General features: G+C 38.7%; 1 protein-coding gene across 1 annotated transcript in view; it reads left to right on the forward strand.

Annotated features, from left to right (window-relative positions):
- Positions 1-26936, forward strand: part of CFAP47 (cilia and flagella associated protein 47) — a 439964-nt gene that overhangs the window by 45960 nt on the left and 367068 nt on the right. The window contains exons 11-18 of the mRNA XM_050776518.1: positions 1832-1987; positions 2659-2845; positions 2943-3039; positions 12599-12815; positions 13117-13358; positions 22734-22864; positions 25242-25364; positions 26605-26736. Coding sequence (XP_050632475.1) covers positions 1832-1987; positions 2659-2845; positions 2943-3039; positions 12599-12815; positions 13117-13358; positions 22734-22864; positions 25242-25364; positions 26605-26736 — 1285 coding nt within the window. The remainder of the gene's footprint in view (positions 1-1831; positions 1988-2658; positions 2846-2942; positions 3040-12598; positions 12816-13116; positions 13359-22733; positions 22865-25241; positions 25365-26604; positions 26737-26936) is intronic.

A 26936-nucleotide genomic window follows, 5' to 3' on the forward strand; every position in this document is an offset into this window, starting at 1 on the left:
TTACTTGACAAACACCATAAAACACAGAAACATAAAAACCACTCAGACTGCATTTTAAATAATTGTGTATTATAGAAAAGAAAATTCTGTTTTTTTCTCTGGCTCATTCTATTCACTCCCACCCTGCAGAGGTGGCTTCTAGCAATAATTTTTAATGTACTTTTTTCAACTCTTTCTTAAAGTTATACACATCTATACAGAGACATATCTATGTATCTATATAGGTATATATGCATATATCTATATATGTATCTATATAGAGATATAATGTGTTAATTTAATATTAACATTTTGTTTCTGTCTTTCTGTATTAATCAGATGATCTAAAAATAGCAGAATTTTAAAAATAAGGCTAAGTATTTACTATTTATCCCCTGACCATAATTATTTTTCTCAATGAACACTTTTTCATATTAATAGTTAAGGCAGTATTTAGTCCTTATGTTTTCTGGCTAACAATTAGTAACTTTAAGTAATGAAATAAATTTTATAGTATATTTACGTGTTGATAATTGTAATTTCGATTTCATTTTAATGCATTTTACCTTTTCAATTTTTGAGAAGAAAATAAGGTGGGGATTTTTGTCTAGTTTTTATTTACTGCAGTATGCCTTGTGCTTAGAACAGTGTGAGGCATAGAGTAGGCACTTGGTAAATATTTTTGAATAAATAAATGAGGAAAAATACTTTATTTCCATAGTAATTTTTGTCCCCTGTACTTTGCATATTTTAAAATAACTTATCCTCCTTAAGCTGCAGAGGTATTTGTAGATGTTTCTCTAAGGAGCTGATAAGGATTTAGATATGTTAATAGTCAGCTCTTTCTCATTTAAGGCATTTACACCACTACTTCTTTCCTTATCCCTCTCTACTTGTTAGAGGTCTCAGGACTTCAAAAATATGTAGGAATTATTTCTAGGTTCTAAAGGTGATTAAGTGTCTCAGAGCTTGAAGGAAAATTTAAATATCAAAAATTGTCTTTGAACAACAAAGCATTTGTGTGCTGTCTTGTTTTTTCACTCTCTTAAAGAATTTAGCACAGTTAAAGCTATACTACTGTAAACATTGAGGAATTGTTGAAGACAAGAAGAAAAATTAATTTTCATTTGACTTTGTGACTAATATCTTCATGCTTATGTTTTAATTATTGAGGGTGAATATCCTAATGATTAAGAACATTTGCTGAAGATTGAGGTAGACCAAAGCCAGAAAGTGTGAATACTTGGACATTTTGTTTTTTATTGAAAATATATGGTGGGTAAAAAGGAAGAGCATAAACCCAGTTGAGTGAATCTTAGATATAAAGTAATTCACAGTTCTTTTATGAATTGTTTCCTCTATATAGGTTTATTGTTGATGGTTATTTCATAAGCTGTGAAGTTTAAAGGAGGTAGCATGTTTAGAAAAAAGATTCATTATTCTACATTTTTTTTTCTAATTTTGATTATAATGATCTAAAAACAGTTAACTTTTAGGAAACACTAGTGAGATTCAGATCTAGTTTCTTGGAGTCTTATCTGTAATCTAGCACTGTCCAAATTGCCTATCTGACTACTTCTTCAAAGATGGGTTTAGAATAGGCAACATTACATCCGAGTGACCTTACAATGGATTGGTTTTTGATTAGATTAAGAAAAAATAGGCTTCGCTCTAGTTCTACATGCAATCATGTCTTGATATAGAATAGCATATGAGGGGAAGGACTAGAATCTGTCCTATTTGCCATTCCACACCCAACACCTCATGTGGAAATTGGCTAGGAGGCTGTCAATAAACACTGATTGAACAAATGCATATATAAAAATATTAACATGACTTGCTTATATTGCAGGCCAATTTTCACAAAAATTCCAAGATTTGACTATGTGAATCCTGATTATGCATATACTGCACTTGAAAAACAGCGAAATAAATTACATGAAAACTATTATGCATTGTATCTTAAATATTTAAGAAGTGTGCGCTTGCAGAAGAAACAAGCAAAGAGGTAATGTTCAGTTCCTCAAAAAATATGCAACAGATCATGGTGTCTACAGAGTCAGAATTTTTTTTTTTTTTTTTTACTCTTTGGTTTCTTTTTTCTTTTAGATGTTGTAAACTACATTTCGATACATGATAAAAGCAAAACACTGAGCTGCTTTAACTACAATTATTTCTTTTGTTACCTTTTGACTTGGAATTGTCTTAGATGGGTTTCCCCAGAAGCAGATCTTGAGACAGGGATTCCAGTGCCTATGATTTATGGAGTGTGTGCTCTCAGGAGAAACCTGTACAGAATGAGGGAAGCAGAATAGGGAAGGCGTGAGAGCTGAGGAAAGATGTGTTTCAAGTAAAGTTGACACTCAGGGTCTCTTGAGACTAAATGTTACCACATAGTTGTTGCTGGCTTGAGCCAAAGGGGCTTGTCTTTTGTGTTCCATATCAGTCATTGACTGTCCTTGGGTGTGGCAGGCATGAGCATAATTTCCTCGATGAGGTGTTTGAGAAGGGAGTCTCCTCAGCAGAGGACAATTTTATGTGGATTAGTGCACCAGTCTGGTTAAGTGGATATGAGTGAGGCGGCAGCAGTATCCACTATGGGAAATGCTTGAATTGACAGATGCATTTTCTGAATGACTTGACCTCAATTACTGATTATTCTTATTATTAATTTTATAGGGAGCACATGTATTCATATGATGATACAGACATAGGCTTAGAGCCAGGATCAGGTCTAAAGTCACCCTCACTCTCAGAAGCGGAAATAGAAGAGGAGCTGTCTTCAGCAGCGAATTCAATCAGAGCTAATAGACTGTTAACCACTAGGAGTATAGCATCCCAGGAGGAAGAGTCCCTGAGAAGAAAGGCATGTGTAATATTTTACATTTGGTTATTCCATGAGATTTCTTAAAATAGCTTTTGCTAATAATGAATAATTCTGGAAAAATATGATTTTTTTACAGGTTCACCAGAGACTTAAATCAGAACCATCCACACCGCAGGAAAAACGTGATTGCAGCTTCATTTTGACACCAAAGCAAATTCATCAAGTAATTGTTGGTGAGAATACACAAAAACCTACTATAGCCTTTAGTTTTTTATAAAAAAGATTTCTTAAAGTATTATTTATATTTCATAAAATTTAAAGTATGCAAGTATCACCTTTGGAAATATAAGAAGTCTTCGGAGTAGTCATATTCATTAAGTATGACTGAGAGAATGAGAATGAACTTTAGTAAATTTAAAGTTATATAACCACCTTCGCAATTTAATTTTAGAATGCTGCCATCACTGTCATGCCCGTATGCAGTTACTCTCTCTTTCTTTCTTTCTTTCTTTTTTTTTTTGAGACAGTCTCACTCTGTTGCTCAGCCTATAATACAGTGGCATGATCTCAGTTCACTACAACCTCCACCTCCCAGGTTCAAGCGATTCTCCTGACTCAGTCTCTCGAGTAGCTAGGATTACAGGTGTGTGCCACCACATCCAGCTAATTTTTTGTATTTTTAGTTGTGATGTGGTTTCACCATGTTGGCCAGGCTGGTCTCGAACTCCTGACCTAAAGTGACCCACCAGCCTTGGCCTTCCAAAATGCTGGGTTGACAGGTGTGAGCCACCGTGCCCCGATCCGTTACTATTTCTACCCCTTGCCTCAGACAACCATTAATCAACTTTCTATCTCTATACAGTTGCCTATTCTGAAAATAAATGGAATTATGCAATATCTAGTCTTTCATATATTGCTCGTTACACTTAGCATAATGTTTTTGAGGTTCACCCATGTGGTAGTATGAATATTTTTGTCCTTTTTCTGTTGAAACAGCACCCTGTTTTATGAGTATACCACATTTTGTTTATCAGTTCCCCAGTTGATGGACATTGAGTTGTTTTCAGTTTGAGGGTGTGATCAATAATGCTGCTATGAACATTCACATAAAATTATCTGATTTCTAGGAGTGGAATTTCTGGGTTGTACAATAAATTTATATCTAACTTAAAAAAAAAGAACCCTCTAAAATGTTTTCCAAAGTGATTGCACAAAGTTGTAATCCTATCAGCAATGTATAAGGGTCACAATTTCTTCAACATTCTCACTAGCACTGTTATTTTCTGTCTTTTTGATTATAGACCTACTAGTGAGTATGAAATGTTATCTCATTGTGGATTTGATATTCATTTCCCTAAATGAATAAGATGGTGAATGTATTTTCAGTTACTTACTTAGACAAATGTCTATGTATGTCGTATATAGTCTTTGGAGAAATGTCTTTTAAATTCTTTGCCCATTTATTTATTTATTTATTTATTTATTTATTTATTGAAACGGAGTCTTGCTATGTCGCCCAGGCTGGAGTGCAGTGGTGTGATCTCAGCTTACTGCAAGCTCTGCCTCCCGGGTTCATGCCATTCTCCTGCCTCAACCTCCCGAGTAGCTGGGACTACAGGCGCCTGCCACCACACCTGGCTAATTTTTTGTATTTTTAGTAGAGACGGGGTTTCACTGTGTTAGCCAGGATGGTCTCGATCTCCTGACCTTGTGATCCGCCTGCTTTGGTCTCCCAAAGTGCTGGGATTACAGGCATGAGCCACCGCGCCTGGCCTATTTGCCCAATTTTTTATTCAAATATTTGCTTTCTTATTATAGAAAATTTTCTGTGTATGTGTTTATCTGTAGCATAATGTAGATATGCCTGCAACTTGGATTCTTAGCTTAGTTCCCTCTGGAATTGTGTTTGTATGCTTCAGGAACACCGTGTGTGCTATAGAGTAGGAAGGCTCTGTAATGAGACCAAACTGGGTTTGGTTCTGCAACTGTTATGCCCAGACTGTTTGTTCCCCAAAGAAGACCACCAGAGTCCAGAGTCAAAGCCAAGCGGCAAGGATCTTTACTACAAGTTCGAACTTGGTCCCTCCTTTACACAGTATACAAGAGGGCCCCGAACAATGCGAGCGTTTGCTTTTTATAGCCCGAAAGTTGTAGGGGAACAAAGAAATTCTTTTGGCTCCTGCGCTTTCAGTAACCTTGAACGGCTGTCTCCTTATCGGAGACTTTCCAGGTGGTGTTTGTACTGGGCTCAGGGAGTTTGAGAGATATATGGTGGTGGGATGGGAGGATGGGATGTGTTTGTGCTAGGCTCAGGGAGTTTTGAGCCCGGGGCTGAGGAATGTGCCCAGCTCCTTTCATTCCCCCCTTCTTTTCAGGTATCTTTAGAGCCAATCTTGGGTCTTATAAGTCTGATTCTGTTTCAGCGTTTACAGGTTGGTATTGGGCTCTGAGGACCATGAGTTGTACGGTGTCAAATCTTTCCCTAACAAATTGTAAAATTCTGTTAACAACACAAGGTCCTACGGTAAGTAGAAATAGTAGACTTAGCAGGGGTCCAAGGAAGGGGGCTAACAGAGAAAACATAGAGGAATTCTACCATTGGTCTGCAGCTGAAGCAAACTGCTGTGTTTTTACTTCAGTGCTTAACTTGCGTAACTGTTGGACCCGGTCCTCTACAAGTCCTGATTCATTTATGTAGAAACAACAGTCTTCTTTTAGAAATATACATGTACCACCTTTTTTCTGCAGTGAGTAGGTCTAGGGCCCTCCGGTTTTGCAAGGTTACCTGAGCTAGGGACGTGAGCTGCCGCTGAAGGGAGGCAAGGGACTCAGCTGACTCCTCCATAGCAACGGCAAAATGTTGGTATAACTTGTTACTTTCTATGAGGGTGTGACCTAGGGCTCCCCCCGCCAGTCCGGCCGCAATGAAGGATGCGGTGAGGGAGATTCCTGCAATGAGGGGGAGAAATATGGCTCGTGCAGGTCTTGGTCTAGGGTCTGGGTGAATAACAGCACTAGTCCAGTTACCGGTATACCCTAGGAACTCGCCAGCAGTTAGTAGAGTCAACCGGGGAACTAATGTGACAGGGAGACATAGTAGGTTATTAACAGAAGGACTAGGTAGGTTCTTAGATAAGGTTCCATTACACCAGAAGAATATGCCTGATGGAGCCTTTAAGGTGATATTAGGGGGCGTTGCAGTGATGCTGCAGAGGCTGGAATTGGTTCCTGAGAAACAGTAGGGAAACTTCTCCTGACTGGGGTTTAGGTATAGGGGCACGTTCAGGATAGGAGCATACGAGAGGTTTCGGAGGTTGTTAGCTTGGGCAAAGGTAGAGGATCCCCATGGCAGAGGGACAGCGGTTAGTGGTGGACGTCCTAGAGTGGCGCACAGAAAGCAGCCAGACAGGCTATGAAGTCCTGTAAGGTTAGCAAGTTCTAGTCCTTCTTGTAATAACTTTAACCAGGAGAAAGGACGTAAGTCTTGTGTTAGTCTGTTTTCCTGTCGTTGGATATTCCCGTGGACTAGGGGCAGTACTTGCACTAGGCCTCGCCACAGATAGAGGTGACTGTTAGGCCATGTGGAGGAGGGGGAGTAGTATACAGCCCCATGTTGAGGTGTGGTTCAGCGGGAGTTTCAGGGGTCTCTAACTATCTATGTATATGGAAAGTCTCTATCCTGTCTACGATAGAAGGGCCATTTAGGGTCTAACTGTTTTCTCTTTACCCAATAACGGGGTCTATGGATGTTACAATAGTTATAAGGACAGCCAGCATTTTGGTGCCACCAATAGTGTTTACAATTGTATTTAGTCTGATCAAACTCAAAGCATATTATTGGTGTCATAGGTTTGGCTATTTGAAAACCAGTAAAATTTAGTAGAATTGGGCTGTTGCACCCTGAGGAAGGGCAATCAGCACTGGCCAATAATTTTCCGGGCTTATGAGGTTGCCCAGGGTGGGTTCGGTTTTCATAAAGCCAGAATCTCCAGACAAAGGGATTATGAGCTGGTTTTGTGATTTCTCCAGCGGCCACTAGGGCAACTAACGTTAGGGTTAGACTACCTAACTGCATGTTTGCAGTGAGCTATGCTGCCGGCGCAGGGTGAGTTTTAAGGGGTTGTTCCTAGCTCTGTCCACAGTCCACGTGTCCGGTGCTTCAGCCGCCGCCGTGATTGGTCCCAGAAGATCGGAGGTTGGGTCCACTGGCTTGACGTGGGTGTAGTGGATCCACGATGCGATGCCTTCTACCTTCAGGGCGGTGGGTGTGGTTAGGAGTACCTGGAGTGGTCCTTTTCACCTGGGTTCTAGGGTCTCTTGTCGGTGTCGCTTGACCAGGACCTAGTTTCCCGGCTGGTACGGATGGGGTGTCGGCGGGCGACCGGTCTCATATAGTTCCTTCAGCTTGGGCCAGATTTCTTGATGAATTTTCTGCAAGGCTTGTAGGGAAAACAAGAGTTCAGAGACATTTTCTGTTTCGGACTTGAGCAGATCATCTTTTAGGCCGGGAACTAAGGGTGGGGGTCTGCCATGCATAATTTCATAAGGAGTAAGGCCCAGTCTGTAAGGGGTATTACGGGCCCGGAGCAGAGCGTAGGGGAGAAGGACCACCCAATTAGCGCCAGTCTCCATAGTTAATTTAGTTAAGGTCTCTTTTAAGGTCCGATTCATTCTCTCTACCTGTCCTGAACTCTGGGGCCTGTAAGTGCAATGTAGTTTCCAATTTGCCCCAAGGATGGAAGCCAAATCCTGACTTACCTTAGCAACGAAGGCCGGCCTATTATCTGACCTTATCTGGACAGGGAAGCCATACCTGGGGAGGATATCTTCCAGGATTTTCTTTGCTACAACCTGAGCAGTTTCTTTCTTGGTGGGGAATGCTTCAGTCCACCCTGAAAAAGTATCTACAAAGACAAGTAAGTACCGATACCCGTATTTTCCTGGCTTTATCTCAGTAAAATCTACTTCCCAGTAGATACCGGGCCTGGTTCCCCTAAGCCTTGTTCCCGTTGTAGCCTGGGATTGGGGGTAGGCGTTGTTAAGCTGGCAGACTTTGCAACTTGTCACGATGTTGCTGGCCATCTCGGCTGTATGTCTGAATTTGAGCTTAGAGCGTCTGATCAGGTCTATCATCCGCCGAGCACCCAGGTGGGTGGTTCGGTGGATGTGTTCTAACATTTGTTGTCCTAATTTTTCTGGTAGGATGGTTTGGTCATTAGTATCAGTCCACCACCCATTCTGGATCTGTTTCAGGGGAAGCTTGTCAATCCACTGGAGATCTTGTTCTGAATAATCAGGGAAATATGGCAAGTCCCGGGGGCCCGGGTCAGGGAGCTGGAGTGCAAGGAGTTGGCTGGGAGCCTTCGCCACCTTTCTTGCAGTTTGGTCCGCCAGAAAGTTGCCTTGAGCAGTTGGAGTAGTTAGTTTCTGATGCCCTGGGCAATGCACAATGGCTAACTTTTCTGGCCTCCATAGGGCTGTTAGCAGGGCTAGGATTTCTTGCTTGTTTTTTATTTCTTTTTTTTCAGCCGTCAGTAACCCCCGCTCCCTGTAAATGGCCCCATGTATATGTGCTGTTGCAAAAGCATATCGGCTGTCTGTATATACCGTCAGCTTTTTCCCCGCCCCTAAGGTAAGAGCTTGGGTGAGCGCTATTAATTCGGCCTTCTGGGCCGATGTCCCCGGGGGCAGGGGTTCCGCCCAGATTACCTCAGTCTCTGAAGTTACTGCCGCTCCAGCGTATCTCTGGCCCTGATGCATGAAGCTGCTCTTATCAGTGAACCAGACGAGGTCGGCGTCAGGAAGTGGGCGATCCTGCAGGTCTTCTCGAACTCCGTGCACCTGAGCTAGTACCTCGGTGCAGTCGTGGAGTGGGGCGTCCAGGTCCGGGTTGGGCAGTAGCGAGGCAGTCTCTTACCCAGTGGCCAGCCTCCTTGCAGTAGGCACATTGGTCTTTTTTCAGATTATCATGCCTGGGGGGGGGCCGCCTAGGTTGGGTGTACTCTGGCTGTAGATGTTCTTTCTGTACTACTGCTGCCAGGACCTTGGTCATTTTTTTTAGTGGCCTTAAATTGCCTCTTTTTTCTGGAGTATCTCTGTTATTATAAACCTGCTGGGCTATCTGAAGGAGGTTTTGAATCCGCTTTTCTTCCAAGTCTTTTAGTTTTTGGAGTTTTTTTAATATCTGGGGCTGCCTGATTTATGAAAGACATTACAACAGCTGTCTGACTTTCTGGAGCCTCTGGATCTATGGGGGTGTACTGTCTAAAAGTTTCTATTAATTTTTTTAAGTAGGTGGCTGGGCTCTCTGTCTTTTCTTGCCGAATAGAATATATTTTAGCCAAATTAGTGGGCTTGCAAGCAGCTGCCCGGAGACCTGCCATTAGAGTCTGGCGATAAAGGTGTAGCCGTCCCCTACCTTCTGCCGTGCTGTAGTCCTACGCCGGCCTGGTCAGAGGAAAGGTCGCGTTTATGAGGTCAGGGTTGGCAGTCGGTTGACCGTCATCCCCCGGGACCAGCTTTCCAGCTTTTACCTGTATTCCCTCTCGCTCCTCCGTGGTAAACAAGATTCGGAGGAGCTGCTGACAATCATCTCAAATGGGCTGGTGGGTGAACATGACACTATCCAGTAAAGCCAGTAAATCTTTGGGGTTGTCTGAAAACCGAGCACTCTGAGCCTTTTAGTTATACAGATCACTGGTGGAGAATGGCCAGTACTGGAGCTTGGGGATTCCTGTGTCATCTGGGGGTTTTATTTCCCGAAGGGGTAAAGCCACCGTGGAGTCAGGCGGCTGGGGGGGGGGCCTAGTCCGCGAAGTGCGCCCTCGCGTCCGCCCCCCCAGCCTTTTAAAGTTACTTTCCCTTTCAGCGAGCCCGCCTCCCCTCCGCCTGCTCCCTCCCTCTATCTCTCTCTCTAATCTTTTCGTTTCTGTCTAAATCTTTGATTGACATACTTACAGGGTCTTTTCTTTAAGTTTCTATCTCATTCGCGCGCGCTTTCTCTCTCTCTGTCTCTCTGTCATCCCGTGTCCTTTCTCCTTTATACTCAGTCTTTTTCTCTGACTCTCCACGTCTGCCGTTTTCTCCCCTTTCTCTTTCCGATTTCCCTTCTCACTTTCTCCCTTTCCCGTCTCTATGGTCTCTCTCTCACTTATTTTCTCTTTTCCCCAGTCTCACTTTCTGTGTCTCTTTTTGTAAAGGAATGTGGGTTAGAATTAGGTTGTGGGTTGGAATCCCTGTAAAGGAAATCCGCGCTGGAAGCCGGGAGCCCGGGGACTGGGGCCACAAGCGCGGTGCCGGAAGCGCGCGCCGGAAGCCGGGAGCCCGGGGACCAGGCCAGGAGCGCGGCGCCGGAAGCCGGGAGCCCGGGGACCGGGGGGGGCCGCGAGCGCGCGCCGGAAGCCGGGAGCCCGGGGACCGGGGCCGCGAGCGCGCGCCGGAAGCCGGGAGCACGGGGACCGGGGCCGCGAGCGCGCGCGCCGGAAGCCGGGGCAATTCAGACAGCGAGCGCGCACCCGGGGGCCGGGGCAATTCAGACAGCGAGCGCGCACCCGGGGGCCGGGGCAATTCAGACAGCGAGCGCGCACCCGGGGGCCGGGGCAATTCAGACAGCGAGCGCGCACCCGGGGACCGGGGTCAGATTCAGACTGCAAGCGCGCACCCGGGGACCGGGGTCAGATTCAGCTGTTGCCTGGATCGCGAACCCGCTCCGGCAACTCAGATCACAATTTAAATCAGAAGAGAGCCAGGGGACGTCTCCCACCGGTCTCCACTGGCTGTCCTATAGCGCGTCCGCCAGGACTGTGCCAGCCTCAGTTTCAGACCTCGCGAGTCAGAGATTCAGATTCAGAACAGACACACAGACACAGACAGACAAACGGAGACGAGCCAGCTCACCTATCAGTAGATCGATCCTAGCAGATCCGTTGACCAGGGGTCTGGTGGGCTTGGGGAATCCCGGACGGGCCCCCAGATGTTATGCCCAGACTGTTTGTTCCCCAAAGAAGACCACCAGAGTCCAGAGTCAAAGCCAAGCGGCAAGGATCTTTACTACAAGTTCGAACTTGGTCCCTCCTTTACACAGTATACAAGAGGGCCCCGAACAATGCGAGCGTTTGCTTTTTATAGCCCGAAAGTTGTAGGGGAACAAAGAAATTCTTTTGGCTCCTGCGCTTTCAGTAACCTTGAACGGCTGTTTCCTTATCGGAGACTTTCCAGGTGGTGTTTGTACTGGGCTCAGGGAGTTTGAGAGATATATGGTGGTGGGATGGGAGGATGGGATGTGTTTGTGCTAGACTCAGGGAGTTTTGAGCCCGGGGCTGAGGAATGTGCCCAGCTCCTTTCACAACCTACTAGTGCAGTGACATTAGGGTTTACCTCTACGGGTCTCGGTTTCTTCATTTGTGAAATGGGAAGTGATAATATTGCCTACCCAATAGTATAATTATGTGAACCGAGTGCCTTACACATAATAAATGTTTAGAAAGTTTTAGTGAAAACACTTCATCCGTAAGATGAGTATGCTGCATTAGAAAATGCTTAAAGTATAATTGTAATTCCTTTATCCATTCAGTCATTTTATAAGTGTTAATTGAATGACCACCATATACTAGACACAGTTCTGGGTTCTGGAGACACAGCAATGAAGGAAATAGACTGAGCCCCTGCTCTCATAGAGATTACATTTGGGTGGGGTGGGAGGAAGATAATAAACCTATCCTTATATAATACATCATTGGTATACAAGGTGTGAAGAAACATAAAGCAGGTTAAGTAGATCGAGAATAATAGAATGTTTTCATGGAGAGTCTCTTTTACCAGGTAGTTAACATCTCTGAGAAGTATATTTGAGCAGAGACAGATACCTGTGTGAGGTAAAGACATGAGGCATCTGGGCTGACTGTGAGTTAGGAGAACAAGTGAAAACTCCTTTTTAACCTTGCAGAAGTGCTATACAGTATACCCTTCTAGGTCTGTTTTCACCAACTGATTGAAGGACAATTATGATTAAAGAAGTAGTGGCTATAATGGTCTGAAGTGGGAGTTCTCATTTCATTCTAACCACAGTTAAGGTGACCATGAGGAAGATGTGGACAAAGGATGATTGATTGGTGTGCATGGGCTGATTCTCTCTCTAGGGGGAATTCAGCATATAAAACATGGAGAATGGTGGGAGAGAAGGAATGTAAAGGGCCACAAAATGTTTGGAGTGGTGAATGTTCACTCTTTATCGTGGTGATTGTTTCACAGGTGTATACGTATACGAACACTAATGAAATTCTATACTTTAAGTATGTTCAGTTTACTATATGCCAGTTTTAACTAAAGTAAGCTGTTAAAGGCAGGGCAAAGCTTAAAATTATTAAAATTGCTTTGATATAAAATCCTGGGCATTTTAAGGGGAAAACTTAAGCAATAGGTCATGGGAAATTTATCAGTTTCCGTAAACTATAGATAAGTAAACAAAATACTTGCACTAGTGGGAATAGAGGAGGTGTTGACGTGTTGCAAATTAAGGTGCTAAGATAAGTTATAGTGAATGGTTCTTATTTAGTCATATAATTTTCCATATAATTAGAATATATTTATATTGAATTATAGCCAATAATGTCCAAACATTTAATTATGGTCATCTAGAAAAAAAAATGCTTATTTAATAATTTCTGATATTATTGTATTTTTTAAAATTTCATTTTGATACAAATTGATTGATCAAAATTTATTTTGAAAGCTTAAAAAGTAAGGGAACTCATTTGCCATCTTTAAACTTAAAATACTTTTCATTTTTTTCAGGGCCTTCTGTTCTTAACTTCGGTAATATTTGTGTGAACTCTCCAAATACTCGTCTACTTCATGTTATTAATATGCTACCTATGCATGTTTTGCTCCAGTTAGATACTAATTTAGAAGAACTTCAGAAGACCAACCAATTTTCACATGTGATTCCACCTACATCTAGTACTTATATTTCAGTGGTATTTGAATCTCCCACCGTTGGAAAATTTTGGAAGTAGGAGTTATTTTTGAATTTCTGTTTGTTAGAATCAAAGTGTACTTTTGTAGAATATGTATTTATTTGCCTGAATAATTGTATTGTATATATTTGTTCTCCAAACCTAGAAGCTATATGTGCATCAATTTTTAGATATATAGATTGATAGTTTAGTAACAATCTAATTATCTTTCATAAAGTATTGCATGCTAAGAATTGTGGATGTTAATCAATGCTATGTGCATTTTACATGTAGCTGAATTCTATAATCACAGATAGCTATTATGAGTTAAATTTGGATGCTTTTGCTGCATTACAGGTCTTTCACCTTTACAGTGAACAACGTACCCGGTGGACACATCCTAGTGATGGCAGTTGTCCGGCTAGTAACACTTGAGCTATCCTCTAATGAGCTAGTATTAAGACCACGAGGCTTCTTTATGAAAACATGTTTTCGGGGGACAGTTAGATTGTATAATCATCAGAATTGTCGTGCTCAGTTTCAATGGCAACCCGTAAACACAGGAAGAGGGATAGCATTTTCTATTTGTCCAGCTAAAGGTAATGGTTTATTGTTTGTTTGATTTAAACATTTATTTTTTCATGTATTCATGTATTCTGGTAGTATTTATCGAGTGTGTACTGTGTACTGGTACCAAGAGTACAGAAGTAAATCAGATACTGTCATCAGGGGTATTTATTTTTACAGACATAATATGATTTGGAAATATGGAACCCTTATTAGGGTTCTCCAGAGACACAGACCAACAGGGAGAGAGAGAGAGAGAGATAAAGAGAGAGACATTTTAAGGAACTGGTTCTGGCTCACAGGTTGTGTGGTTGTGTGGGCTGGCAAGTTTGAAATTTGCAGGGCAGGGTGGTAGACTGGAGATACAGGGAAGAGTTGATGGTGGAGTCTTGAGTCCAAAGGCATTCTGGAGGCAGAATTTATTATTCCTCCTGGGACATCAGTCTTTTCTGTTAAGGCTTTCAAATAACTGGATGAGACCCACCCACATTATGAAAGGTAATCTGTGTGTTAATTAACTGATTGTGATAATTATTATATTATATATGCATATCAAATCATTATGTTGTATACCTTGAATGTATATAGTCTTTGTCAATTAACTGTTTCAAAAAGCCTACTGATTTAAGTGTTAATTACATTAAAAAAAAAAAAAAACACACTTTCACAACAACATCTGGACTGGAGTTTAACCAAATAACTGAGCCCTACAGCCTGGAACAGTTGACAAATAAAATTGATCATCACAGATGCCTATGGACAAAATAAATTTTGTTTAGTTTTAGTTAGATCATGATGATAATCTATGATTCAGAATGACATATTTTTCTAGAGTATGAATTCTTTTAGAAAGATCTAGAAACTACTTACAGTCAATATTTAATACAACTCATAAAATCCAATTAATAAAATTAAGAACTTAAAACTAAATAAGATGATTTTTAATTAATAGAAGACAATCTCAGATATACCATTTTTGATGTGCCCTGTGTTTATGAACCATCCTCTTCACCTTGCTTCCGCCATTCCCTGGAGTCTATAATTCCACATGGTACACCCGCTATAACATGAACACTCGTAACTGCTAAACTGTGACTTATTTAGTAGCCTGTCAGATTTGGCAAACATCCTTGTGATGTGCTGTGAGGACCTCATGATGGCACAAGCTATCATTTAGGAAATAAGATTGCAATTTAGAAGTTGAATGATCAATACGGTATCTTTGTTTTATGTACATGTCATGCCTTTGCAGCCAGATGAAAAGACTGGATCTTTGTATCTATAGTGACTCATTTGGTGCTTTATAACAGCCAAAGTCCAATTTTTCATGAATGGAAAGTAAAACAGACTTTGGATAATCTTAGCTGCTCACTAGCTATTTTAACTTAAGCAAAGTACTCTATGAATACAAGTTTCCTCATCTGTAAAACGGAGAGATGAATACATCTCAAAGATTAAATGTTTGGGAAACTTCTCTAATGCCTGGCAAAGAGTAGGGGCCGAATAAATGGATAGCCATTGTATTATGAAAATTTTCTAAATCTGTTCGGAATTTTTTTCCTGAAATGATCCTCAGAGTAATAACCTATTCTGTACCTTTCCATCCATCCTCATTAGTAAACCTTTACTCCCTGCTTCCTTCCATCTTTCCTCCCTCCTTTCTTCCCTTTCTATTTCCCTTCCCCTTCCCCTCGCTCCCTCTTTAAGTCTAATTTAGCAATAGTAATTATTTAGGGTCTAAATAGAAATAGACTGTACTTCATATTTCAGACGAGTCCTGGTGTGTAGAAATCTTGCCTTAAACATATTTTCTTGTGAGTATCAGTCATTTCCAAATCAGTATTTTACATAACTCTGAAAGTGCTTGTAACAGGGAGTGTTATAAAAACAATCTTAAGTTTTAAATTCACTTGATTTTAGTGTGAATGTGTAGATAGAGATTTTGACAAATTTAACAAGTGAAAGAGTAGGACAGTCCCTTCATTAGGTCTGGAGATCACTGACACAGCTATTTGATATTCTTATTAATGTGGATTGATTTAAAACCATTCTAGATCATAATTTATTAAGTATCTGAGGTATACTTTCATCAATATTTCACAGATTCACTTGACTGAGCTCTTTATAAATTATAATACTGAAAATACTGGATCCTGCCTCAATCTATTGAAATACTGAGAGAGTAATTAGAGAAGAACATATTTCTGTATATTTAAGATATTCTACATAAACCTTCTTCAGTTTGTTTGAACAGGTATCAAACAGTAGTTGTTGTATTATCAGCATTCCAGCTACAGGTGCTGACCAACCATCTGATACTGTGCTAAGAGTGTTTAAAAAGCACACTACCCTATACTTCTCCTTGTATTAATATTTCTCTATTCTAACTAGGGAGGAATGGGCTGAACTTGCCTTATGGCTGCCATGGAAATGTAATGATGATATTTAATTTTTGTAAAAGAGAAGTGGAATTATGATATTATAAACTGGAGCACCAGTTATGCTTCTTATGATCTTTAGAACTCTTATTTTTACAGGAGAGGTTTTTACATTTACTTTTATTTTCTTTGGTTGCTCATGACACCTCTTATAATTTTTAACCAAACAATTACCAAGGTACAAACACACAAATATATTTAATTTCAAATAAAATTTTTGTGTAACTAATGTCATTAGTACTTAAGTTCTTTTTAAGAATACAATGATGTAATCCTCAAATCTATCTCATATAGCATTGAAAAAAGTGTAATTTGTAGCATATATAGTTTTGCTTATGTTCCTTTTCTCAGAATATTTATAGAATGATTACTCAATTTCATATTGTTTTTACCATTTTATAAATAGAAAGTGACTTTTTACCAAGCTGTTTTTCTTGTGCTATATCAGTTTTGCATCATGGACAATACATTTAATCATATGCCTCTCTCTATATTTTTATAAACTAAAATGAATAATTCCAAATTAAAATTTATGTCTTTTTCCTTTTTCCCTGAAGCATGATAGGTTTTGTGTTTGTGTTTGATAGTGGATATTGTAAGGGAGGAATATAATAGTGGATTGATATTTTATTTTTTCTTTTTTCTTTTTTTGAGACAAAGTTTCACTCTTGTTGCCCAGGCTGGAGTGCAGTGGCGCGATCTCAGCTCAGCACAACCTCCACCTCCCGTGTTCAAGCGATTCTCCTGCCTCAGCCTTCCAAGTAGCTGGGATTACAGGCATGCGTCACCTGGCCCAGCTAATTTTGTATTTTTTAGTAGAGACAGGGTTTCTCCATGTTGGTCAGGCTGGTCTTGAACTCCCGACCTCAGGTGATCTGCCTGTCTCGTCCTCTCAAAGTGCTGGGATTATAGGCATGAGCCACCATGCCTGGCCAAGAGTGGATTGATATTTTCTGAGACAGAATTCACTTCTAATTTGACTTTTTCTGTGGGTATTGTTCATGCTTCTGCTTGTCTTGTTTTGTTTTTGTCTTTGTTATCTTTATCCTTACTAAAACCTTGAATCACACAATCCATGAACTTGTTTTTGATCAATTCACTCTCTCTCACTTCTCTCACTCCTTGGTTATATGCAGTACCAGCTCTACCAGTCCCAGCCTTGCTCAATCCAGCTGAAGGGGAGAAAATCTAATTTATTTTCTCAATCCTCATACATTTTTAACTGAGATACTCTCTTGAAAACAAAAGTCAGAACAACAAAAGGAAAACCAGCAGAAATTTATTGATGCATGCTGTGCTGATCACATAGGAGAGGCCTCAGTTCGAAAGTATCTCTCAAGGCAGTGGCTTAGAGGTCTTATTTAAATAGTATTTTAACAAAGAGCAATACATCTTAGCATAGCAAGACAAAGGAGAATGCAGTTCCAGTCTTTTAAAAGGCAGAAAAATATAAGAAGGTGGATTTTACCATGGCAGCCGTAAGGCAAGCCCAGCCCATTCCTCCCTAGTTAGAATAGAGAAATATTAATACAAGGAAAAGTATAGGGTGTTGAGCTTTTTAAACACTCTTAGCATAGTATCAGATGGTTGGTCAGAACCTATAGCTGGAATGCTGATAATACAACAACCACTGTTTGATACCTGTTCAAAGAAACTGAAGAAGGTTTGTCTAGAATATCTTAAACGTACACCTAAAATCTGCTCCCAGATTTCTCTGGTGCCTGCTGATGTCTTCTCTGGGGCAGTAAGCAAGTGGCATCTCCAGTAAGGAAGGATTTACGTCCCAACATCAGGCAAACAGAGGCTGAGGCCCAGTTTTCTCCTGTGTTTTTAATTTAACAGTCTTAATATATTGGGGAGAAATGCTTTGTTTTGCTTCACAGCCATCCAGTTTCTTTCGCATACCCCTGGTATTCTTAATATTCCTGAAGAAAAAAATATATAACTGTGCTCATTGGAGGGAGAAAATTCTTCTCAAGCTGACCTGTCAACATGGATGTATAATTCTTTCACTGCTTTCAACTCTTCTCAGCGCACTAAGATGGCTTTATTTATAGGACTGAATCTTCTTTGCAGAAATTACTTCCCATCACAATCTTCCCCAAACCCCAAAGAACAGGAAAAAGCTGTTCTGTAACCTGACTTTTACAGATGCCCCAGGATTTGTCTTTCAGCAGAATTCCTGATCATCCTTCATGTCACAATTCACATGCCACCTCCATATAATGAAGTTTCCTCTAGCTTTTTGACTAATTTAGGTTTTTTTTACCCTTTGTTTCTACTCCTATTATGCATTTGTTATGTCATCAACAATTATTTGTTTATATCTCTCTCTTATTTTGGCAGGCATTGCTAAATTCATATCCGATGTTGGTTCCTCTTCCCAACAGTACCCTCATTTTCTTTAGGGCAACAATGTTCTCATCTGAAAAAACTCTTCCCCAAACCTCTTTTGCTATGGACACAAAGTTTCCTTAGCTTTACCCTCCTCCTATGTACTTGAAACTGTTTCCCCAAGTATTTTTCACATGTATTATATTTATTTATTTGGACAATAAGAAGGTTAATATCACAAACATATATATATGTGTATATATATATATGTGATTATATATGTACATACATAATTGCTCTCTTTGTCTTTCCAGCTTATGTAAAACAAAATTGCATAAAGAAATAGCTATAAAAATATATTGTTGAGATTGTAACATAAATAGACAATAAATATAACAGTACCACATAAAGGAGAAAAAGGGGAGTAAGGTTATGTAAGAGTAACATTTCTACAAACAGCATAAACGGGAAAATAATTACACAAATTAAAATGTCAGTGGAAAATATTCACTTAGTACCAAAGAACATAGTAAAGGTGGAATAAAGAATAAAAATACATGAGCCAAACATAAAACAAAATATAAAAGAGCAGATATAAATTCAAATATATCCATTCTAGTGCTAAATATGAAAGCATTAAACAAGTATCAAATAAAAAGGCAAGGACTGTCTACTAGATATTAAAACAACAGCAAAAACTGAAATATCTACCACAAACAATCTACAACAGTAGCTTAAATCTAAAGAAACAGGATAAAAGTAAGAGGATAAAAAACTTGCAAACAGGAAACATAAGAAAGCTGGAGTGATGGTATAACAATTAGACAAAATATACATTTTAAAAAACTTTTATTTTAGGTTCAGGGGTACGTATGCAGGTTTGTTACATTGGGAAATCGACTGTCACATGGATTTTATGTACCGATTGACCCTCAGGTAATAAGCATAGTACCCAATAGGTAGTTTTCAATCCTCACCCTCCTCCCAACCTCCATCCTCAAGTAGTACACAAAGTCTGTTTTCCCCTTCTTTGTGTCCATGTGTACTCTATGTTTAGCTCCTAGTTATAAATGAGAACATGTGGTATTGATTTTCTGCTTCTGCATCAGTTTGCTTAGGATAATGGCTTCCAGCTACAATCAAGGTTGCTGCAAAGGCCGTGATCACATTCTTTTTTGTGGCTGTGTAGTATTCCATGGTATATATGTACCACATTTTCATTATGAAGTCTAGTGTGGATGGGTATTTAGGTTGATTTTGTGTGTTTGCTATGGTTAATAGTGACAGACACATGCATGTGTCATTATGGTAGAATAATTTATATTCCTTTGGCTATATACCCAATAATGGGATTGCTGGGTCAAATGGTAGTTCTGTTTTAAATTCTTGGAGAAATACCAAACTGGTTTCCACAGTGGCTGACCTAATTTAAACTCCCACCAGCAGTGTATAAGTGTTCTGTTTTCTTTGTAACCTCAACAGCATTGGTTATTATTTGACTTTTTAATAATAGCCATTCTCACTGGTGTAAGATGGTATCTCATTGTGGTTTTGATTTACATTTCTCTAGTGATCAGTGATGTTGAGAATTTTTTTTCATATGCTTGTTGGCTGCATGAATGTCTTACTTTGAGAAATGTCTGTTCATATCCTTTGCCCATTTTTAAATATTAGACTTGTCAGATACGTAGTTTGAAAATATTTTTTCCCATTCTGTAGGTTGTATTTTTACTCTATTAATAATTTTGCTGTACAGAAGCTCTTTAGTTTAATTAGGTCTCATTTGTCAATTTTTGATTTTGTTGCAATTGCTTTTGGCATCTTCATCATGAAATCTTTGCCAGGGCTTATCTCCAGAATGCTATTTATTAGGTTATTTTCCAGGATTTTTAGTTTTAGGCTTTACATTTTAATCTGTAAGGCATCTTGAGTTGATTTTTGTATGTTGTGTAAGGAAAGGGTCTAACTTCATTGTTTTTGCATATGGCTAGCCAGTTATCCTAGCACTATATGTTGAATAGGGAGTCCTTTCCCTGTTGCTTGTTTTTGTCAATTTTGTCAAAGATCAGAAAGTTGTAGATGTGTGGCTTTACTTCTGGACTCTCTAGTCTGTTCCATTGGTCTACATGTCTGTTTTTCTATCAGTACCAAGCTGTTTTCATTGCTGTATTCTTGTAGTAAATGGATAACTGGAAGTTGGATAATGTGATGCCTCCACGTTTGTTCCTTTTGGTTAGGATTGTCTGGGCTATTTGGGCTCTTTTTATCATTCCATATGAATTTTAAAATAATATTCTTCTAATTCTGTGAAGAATGTCAGTGGTAGTGTGATAGGAATAGCATTGAATCTGGACATTGCTTTGGTCATTTGAACAGTATTGATTCTTTCAATTCATGAGCAGGGAATATTTTTCTATTTGTTTTTGTCATCCTTGATTTCCTTCACTAATGTTTTGTAATTCCCATTGTGGGGATCTTTCACCTCCCTGGTTAACTGTATTCCCAGGTGTTTTATTCCTTTTGAGGCTGTTGTGAATGGGATCACATTCCTGATTTGGCTCTCAGCTTAGACATTGTTGTTGTTGTTGGGAATTTTATCTATAAGCCCCTGACTGGGGCTGCTGCATTTTCTTCAGAGATGCTCTACCCAGAGAGGAGGAATCTAAAGAGGCAGTCTGGCTACAGCAGCTTTGTGGTGCTGCTGTGAGCTCCGCCCAGTCCGAACTTCCTGGCAGCTTATTTTACACTGTGAGGGGAAAACAGCCTCCTCAAGCCTCAGTAATGGCAGACGCCCCTCCCCTCACCAAGCTCAAGTATCCCAGGTTGACTTCAAACTGTTGTGCTGGCAGTGAGAATTTCAAGTCAATGGATCTTAGCTTGCTGGGCTCTGTGGGAGTGGGATCCTCTGAGTGAGACCACTTGTCTCCCTGGCATCAGCCCCCTTTCCAGGGGAGTAAACTGTTCTGTCTCGCTGGCATTCCAGGTGCCACTGGGGTATGAAAAAAAAAAAACACAAAAAAAACTCCTGCAGCTATCTTGGTGTCTGCCCAAATGGCCACCCAGTTTTGTGTTTGAAACCTAGGGCTCTGGTGGCGTAGGCACCTGAGGGAATCTCCTGGTCTGTGGGTTGTGAATACCATGGGGAAAGCGTAGTATCTGGGCCGGAATGCACCATCCCTCACGGCAAGGTCTGTCATGGCTTCCCTTGGCTAGGGGAGGGAGTTTTCCGACCCCTTGTGCTTCCCGGGTGAGGTGACACCCCACCCTGCTTTGGCTTGCCCTCCGTGGGCTGCACCCACTGTCTAACCAGTCCCAATGAGATGAATCGGGTACCTCAGTTGGGAATGCAGAAATCACCCACCTTCTCCGTTGATCTCGCTGGAAGCTACAGACCAGAGCTGTTCCTTATTCGGCCATCTTGCCTGGGAATTCAAATTTGTGCTCTTTTAACCACCATGATATATGATACATGAGGAAGGCCACATGGTAAAGAATGTTAATATAGGAATCTAGCAGGAGTTCATTGGTCTTTGAAGGCATTGTCAACCTGTTAAGACAGATCTGGAATACCTATCCTTGGGATTTTAATTGCATAAGATCAATTCTTACCTACTTAACCCACTGAAGCAGAACTTTTTGTTATTTACATTCAAATGTAATCTTTATGGACCCTTATTAAACTGATGGCACTTCTATAACCTCTCTTCTTTTTATAAATTAATGTGCCTAACACAGTGTTGGCATTCAAGAGTATTAAAAATATCTGATATTGGGTGCTTTCCGGGCATCATACACTATGTTACTCCCTGTACATATGTTGTTATCTCCCTATATGGCCACTGCAAAACTGAGAGAGAGGTAGGCACTATATAGTTTTTAAGATTTAGAAAACTTCCATTCCATGACAGTCAACCTGACCCAAGGCAAAGTTTTCATTCAGTATCCTGTGCCTTTGAATCTCAGGGGCTTCTCCGTTTCTGAAGGAAGAACATCTAAGATATTGTTTCCATTAAGTATTATTTTCCTTACTCCAAAGGAAATGATGAATTTAAACAGATAAAACAGCTCATACCAAATGTACCTGATACCACATGAGTTCTCAATGTATTTGAATTATAGCAATTTGTTAATTACCGATAGCTAAATCAGAAGCTACATCTCTAGGGATGTATGTATTTCAAAAAAATTATCTGGTAATGATAATTCTTCCTTCTGAAAGCTGAATGAATGATGCTGACAAGTATTCCAGAATGTCAGGAAACATGTGGTGTGGGCAATTTGGTTAGGAATCACAAATGATTTTCTACTGTCTATATGTAAATTTATCTCTAATCATAGAGTGTTTGTTTCATTGTTAAATTTTCTATTGTTTTCCAAATATTGGCATATTTTTTCATATATTTTATTTGCCTATTAAAATTGAAAAATAAGGCATGTATTTTCTATTTTAATCAAACCCTATAGGTCAATACTCATTTGATACTATCTCACTTAGCATTTTTCTGTTTTTGGAGTTTAATAGTTTATTTAATGCAATCACATTTTTACCTTAACTCTTATTTTGGATATTAACAAAAATAAATACAATTAAAATGTTTTGGAAAATGTCTTATTTTCTCTCTGCATTTTCTCTAGGCAATGTTGAAGCGTACTCCTCACTGGAATGTGAAGTAACATGGCAGCTGGGCTTCAATTCTCCAGAAAAAGGAGAATTTATTCTTCATGTCTTTCAAGGAAACACACTGAAGCTAAAATGTGTTGCACATGTAATTATTTTCCTTGAACATGGTTTTTGTTTTGAGGGCTCTGAATCGATTGGGTATATCCTGGTGTGTATAGTTACCTATATCTAGAATTAACTCTGAAACGCAAGACTTTCATGCCAACAGTACTAGTTTTTTGTTAGAGCCTCTATAAATTTGTAATATCATCATGGGAGCCATTGAAATGAAATTATTTTATTAAGAGTCACAGAAAATATTTTCAGAGAATGTACTTGACGGATTAAAAATGTGAGTAAAGGGAAAGCTGTAATATGCAATTTTAACCTTTTTCTGGTACAGTCCAGAAGGCCTTAACTTCATGACTCAATCACCAAGCATGATTTTACATGTGTACCAAATTTCCCACTCAATGTTCTTAGAAATATTAAATAAGCCAAATGCTCTTTTACTAAATCCCATCTATATTTCTAGGACATGATGATACTCTTACATATTTCAGCTGTGAAGGAGTTTTTAGCCTCAAGAGATGAGAAATTCATCTACTTTTACTAATTTTAGTGATGGCAAGTGACAGAACTCAGTATGGTTTTTCATCTAAGCCTAAAATAAGCTGGGTCCTACTGCTTTTCATTATGTGTAAATTAGTTTTATTCTTTCAAAAACTGTCTATTGAAGTATAACATGCACATGTATATGTGTATGTGGAGAAACATGAAGTGATTAAATAAAATATTCATTTGTTTGTCATTCATTTATGAAGGCCTGATTGGTTTATTTACTCTTCTGTTAGTTTTGTTTGAAAATTCATTGTTCCAATTACCTGGATAATATTCTTCAAATAGATGTAATTATAGAATATATTAAAACCTATGACAATAACAAATAATATTTCATAAATGAAGACAATAGGGTCAAGAACACATAATGAGAAATTGGAAAACTTGGAGTCTAGTTTCCCTTTGGCTATTGTTTACTTTCCTGAAAAATCAAAGAGGTGGATGATACCAACATTTCCAAAAATCAGTCTATGTTGCACTAGTTCTGTGAGGTGCTTTGTGTGAGATGAGGAGGGGGAGTCCTTTCCTTATGTAATTCTGTGGATCTCCATTTTTTGATAAGCAAAGTGCTCATTATCAGTATATTAAGCCCCATGAGTAGACTTCTAGTAGAAGCATGCCTGAATAATTTCATTTGGCACCTTCTTTTCCATACTTAAGTGAGCCTTCAACTCTTTCCTTTTGCACAGCACATGCTAACACCTTGTACATAGTTGTGTAGATGCTGTCTAAGATCCCTTTCAGTGATTAATCTACACAATTCTTAGTCCTGGATCTACTTTCTTAATAGAATTATCTTACTCCTCTTGCCTTCTCTAGTTTGGGAGTATGTTTTAAATATTCCATTCATTTTCCTTTCTCTTAAGCACTCCACAAAATCTGGTAACACTTTTTATTTTAAAAGTCACTCTGAAGCTGAAAAAAATTGTGTCATATCTTAAAGTGAAAAATGTATTTTTTTATAGCTTCTTTACCTTCTCTTCTTTCCCCAGGAGGAGAATTGACTTGACTTCCTTGTTCATAGTTAGGAGTTTTTTCAACTGTAAAGAGACCACACAAGATTGACACATTAAAAACCACATATGTTTGTTGAAATATATTTATACATGTTTCGTGGAGTTGGCGAATGTTATGTAATCATTGTATGACTTAGACAAAGTACTTAATCACCCTAAATTTTGGTTTCTTCCACTGTAAAATGTGATAGTACCATCCATTCATTCATTTAACATTTATTTATTGAGCCCCTGCACTGTACTAGGCCCCATATAGGCTCTGTGTATTTAAAGATGGATAACATAAGCATAGTCTAGCTTCTCTCTGAGCACTTTCTGGACTGGTAGACCATAGTGGAAATGTAAGTAAAAATTAATCATATATCTGGTTAATACTGGGTACACAATAATATTATTATTACTATTATCCCCATTATTTATGATTACCATCAGTATCTAGATATTTTACCTAAAAATATTTAAGTATCTAAATTCTAAATATCTAAATATTTAGTTATTATTACAGCCAAAATATCTAAATAAAATATCTCCTATGATGTTATTACCCCATCTTAACTAGATTATCACAGATTTAGTTGAAATTTTGGAAAATAAAATCATTATACCTTGGGTACTTTTTCATCAAAACTAACATGTATAATCCTGATTTGTGATTTATTTTGCATGCTAGAACATACTGAATAAAGAATATAGGAGTATTATAATTTTTATTTTATTTTCTTTTAGTAATTATATCTTTGGTTAATATATATTCAAAATTAGAATACTTTATTTTTGTGACCAAAACAAAGTATTTTATTTACCATTAATTCAATTGTATTTTTTCTTTCTTCCTCTCGTTATTAGCTTGGTCGCACCAAAGTATTACTTTTGCAGCCAAGGATACTCTTTAGTAATTGCCCTCAAGGTTTAACAACTTGGAGGAAAGCCATTCTTCAAAATGTAGGACAAAACCATGCTTATTTCAAGGTAACATAGGATGTTGGTAATTTCTTATTTGGATCAGATGACATGGTCATAATACTATGAAGTTAATACTTTATTCTTCACTTTTGCTAATTTTTAGATACTTCACGTGAAATTTATCTGAGTATAGTTCATCTAGTTTGTCCTGTTAATTTCTTGTAAGAACAATTTTTCTCACTACCTTCCTTAGCCTCTCTGTTTCTTCTCTTTTCCCTTTTATTCTTTCTGTTATTTGGTTTTATTGAAAAAATAGATGTTTAAGTTTTAAAATATACATTATTAATGTTACACTCCATATTTATTTATATGATTTTCCTTTTTATTTCACTCTGTAATCAAGGCCATTATGGTAGCACCTGGGACCTAGATCAGGGCCATTCTGGAGAGAGTATGTTTATGGTTGTTGCTTCTGATTTAAATGGAAAGAGGAGCAAAGTGGTGATTTTTTTTAAAAAAAAATTGAAAAATGTAGTAAGACCAGCTTCCCCTCCCAGTTAATAGTAGTAGAGGTTAGCATTTGATATTTTTCATTCAAGCTTTACATTAATGTGTCTTTTTCTGCCCAAATTAAGTCTTTAGCAAAACTGAAAAATGAGGATGCTCTTTTCTACTCTGCTGCTTTAGAATTAATTCTTACCTACATAGTCTCTTTGTTCCTTTAGTCCCAAAAATCTCTTGGCCATTTTCCCTTTAAATTATTCTAGCTTAAAGCATGGTAAATAGGTTTAAATTGGCCTATGAAAATCCATACAATAAATAATTGGTAAGTTACTTAGAACTTTTCTGAAGATCAAAATGATATCTTAGACATTAGTCTTTCTATCGAGATAAACAAGAGATTACTTCATCATCCTACCTCCTCAGTAACATTATTTTGAGATTTTGGGATCAGGGAAAGACAAACTCTCAAAAGTAGTATGTAGAATGTTGTCATCTTCTCGAACAGAAATATCATCTTTATAAATTTTGCTGTCTTGAAAGCACTCCAGATAATAAACTTCAGCATCCTATTTGAATTGGAAGTTGTCACTACTGAAGATTCTGTTTTCTTGGAAAGGGTTGCAATTTCTTGTTTTAGTCCAAACTATTTGTACCTTTGGTATTTTCAAACACTACTACAAAATCATTTTATGACCTGTGCCTGGAAATCTCTCTAGGTAGTGGCGTGGAGGCTTTCCTATGAAAACTTTGAAACTATATTCTTAAAGAATAATGTAGCTTTTCTACAAATTTTCAATTACAGGTTTGTAGTCAGAGTCTTTTGCCTACCATTAATATTATTCCATCGCAAGGAATAGTTCCATTTGGGGGAATAACTGCTCTCAATATCTCCTGTAAACCCACTGTGGCGGAAAAGTTTGATACAAGAGCAAAGGTATGTCCATACATATGAGTTTTTGCACCTTACATATGTCTATGTGGGTTTGTTGGTTGTTTAAGTTATCTATAATGGTAGGTATAATGCTACAAAATGGAGTACACATGTTTATTATTAGAAAACTTGTTTTAATTCTTTCTTCTATTGGGAATGGTATTTAAAGTTACAACATTAAAGAGCAATTTTCAAAATGTATA

The sequence above is a fragment of the Macaca thibetana genome, chromosome X (genome assembly GCF_024542745.1).
Source record: "Macaca thibetana thibetana isolate TM-01 chromosome X, ASM2454274v1, whole genome shotgun sequence".
NCBI lineage: Eukaryota > Metazoa > Chordata > Mammalia > Primates > Cercopithecidae > Macaca > Macaca thibetana.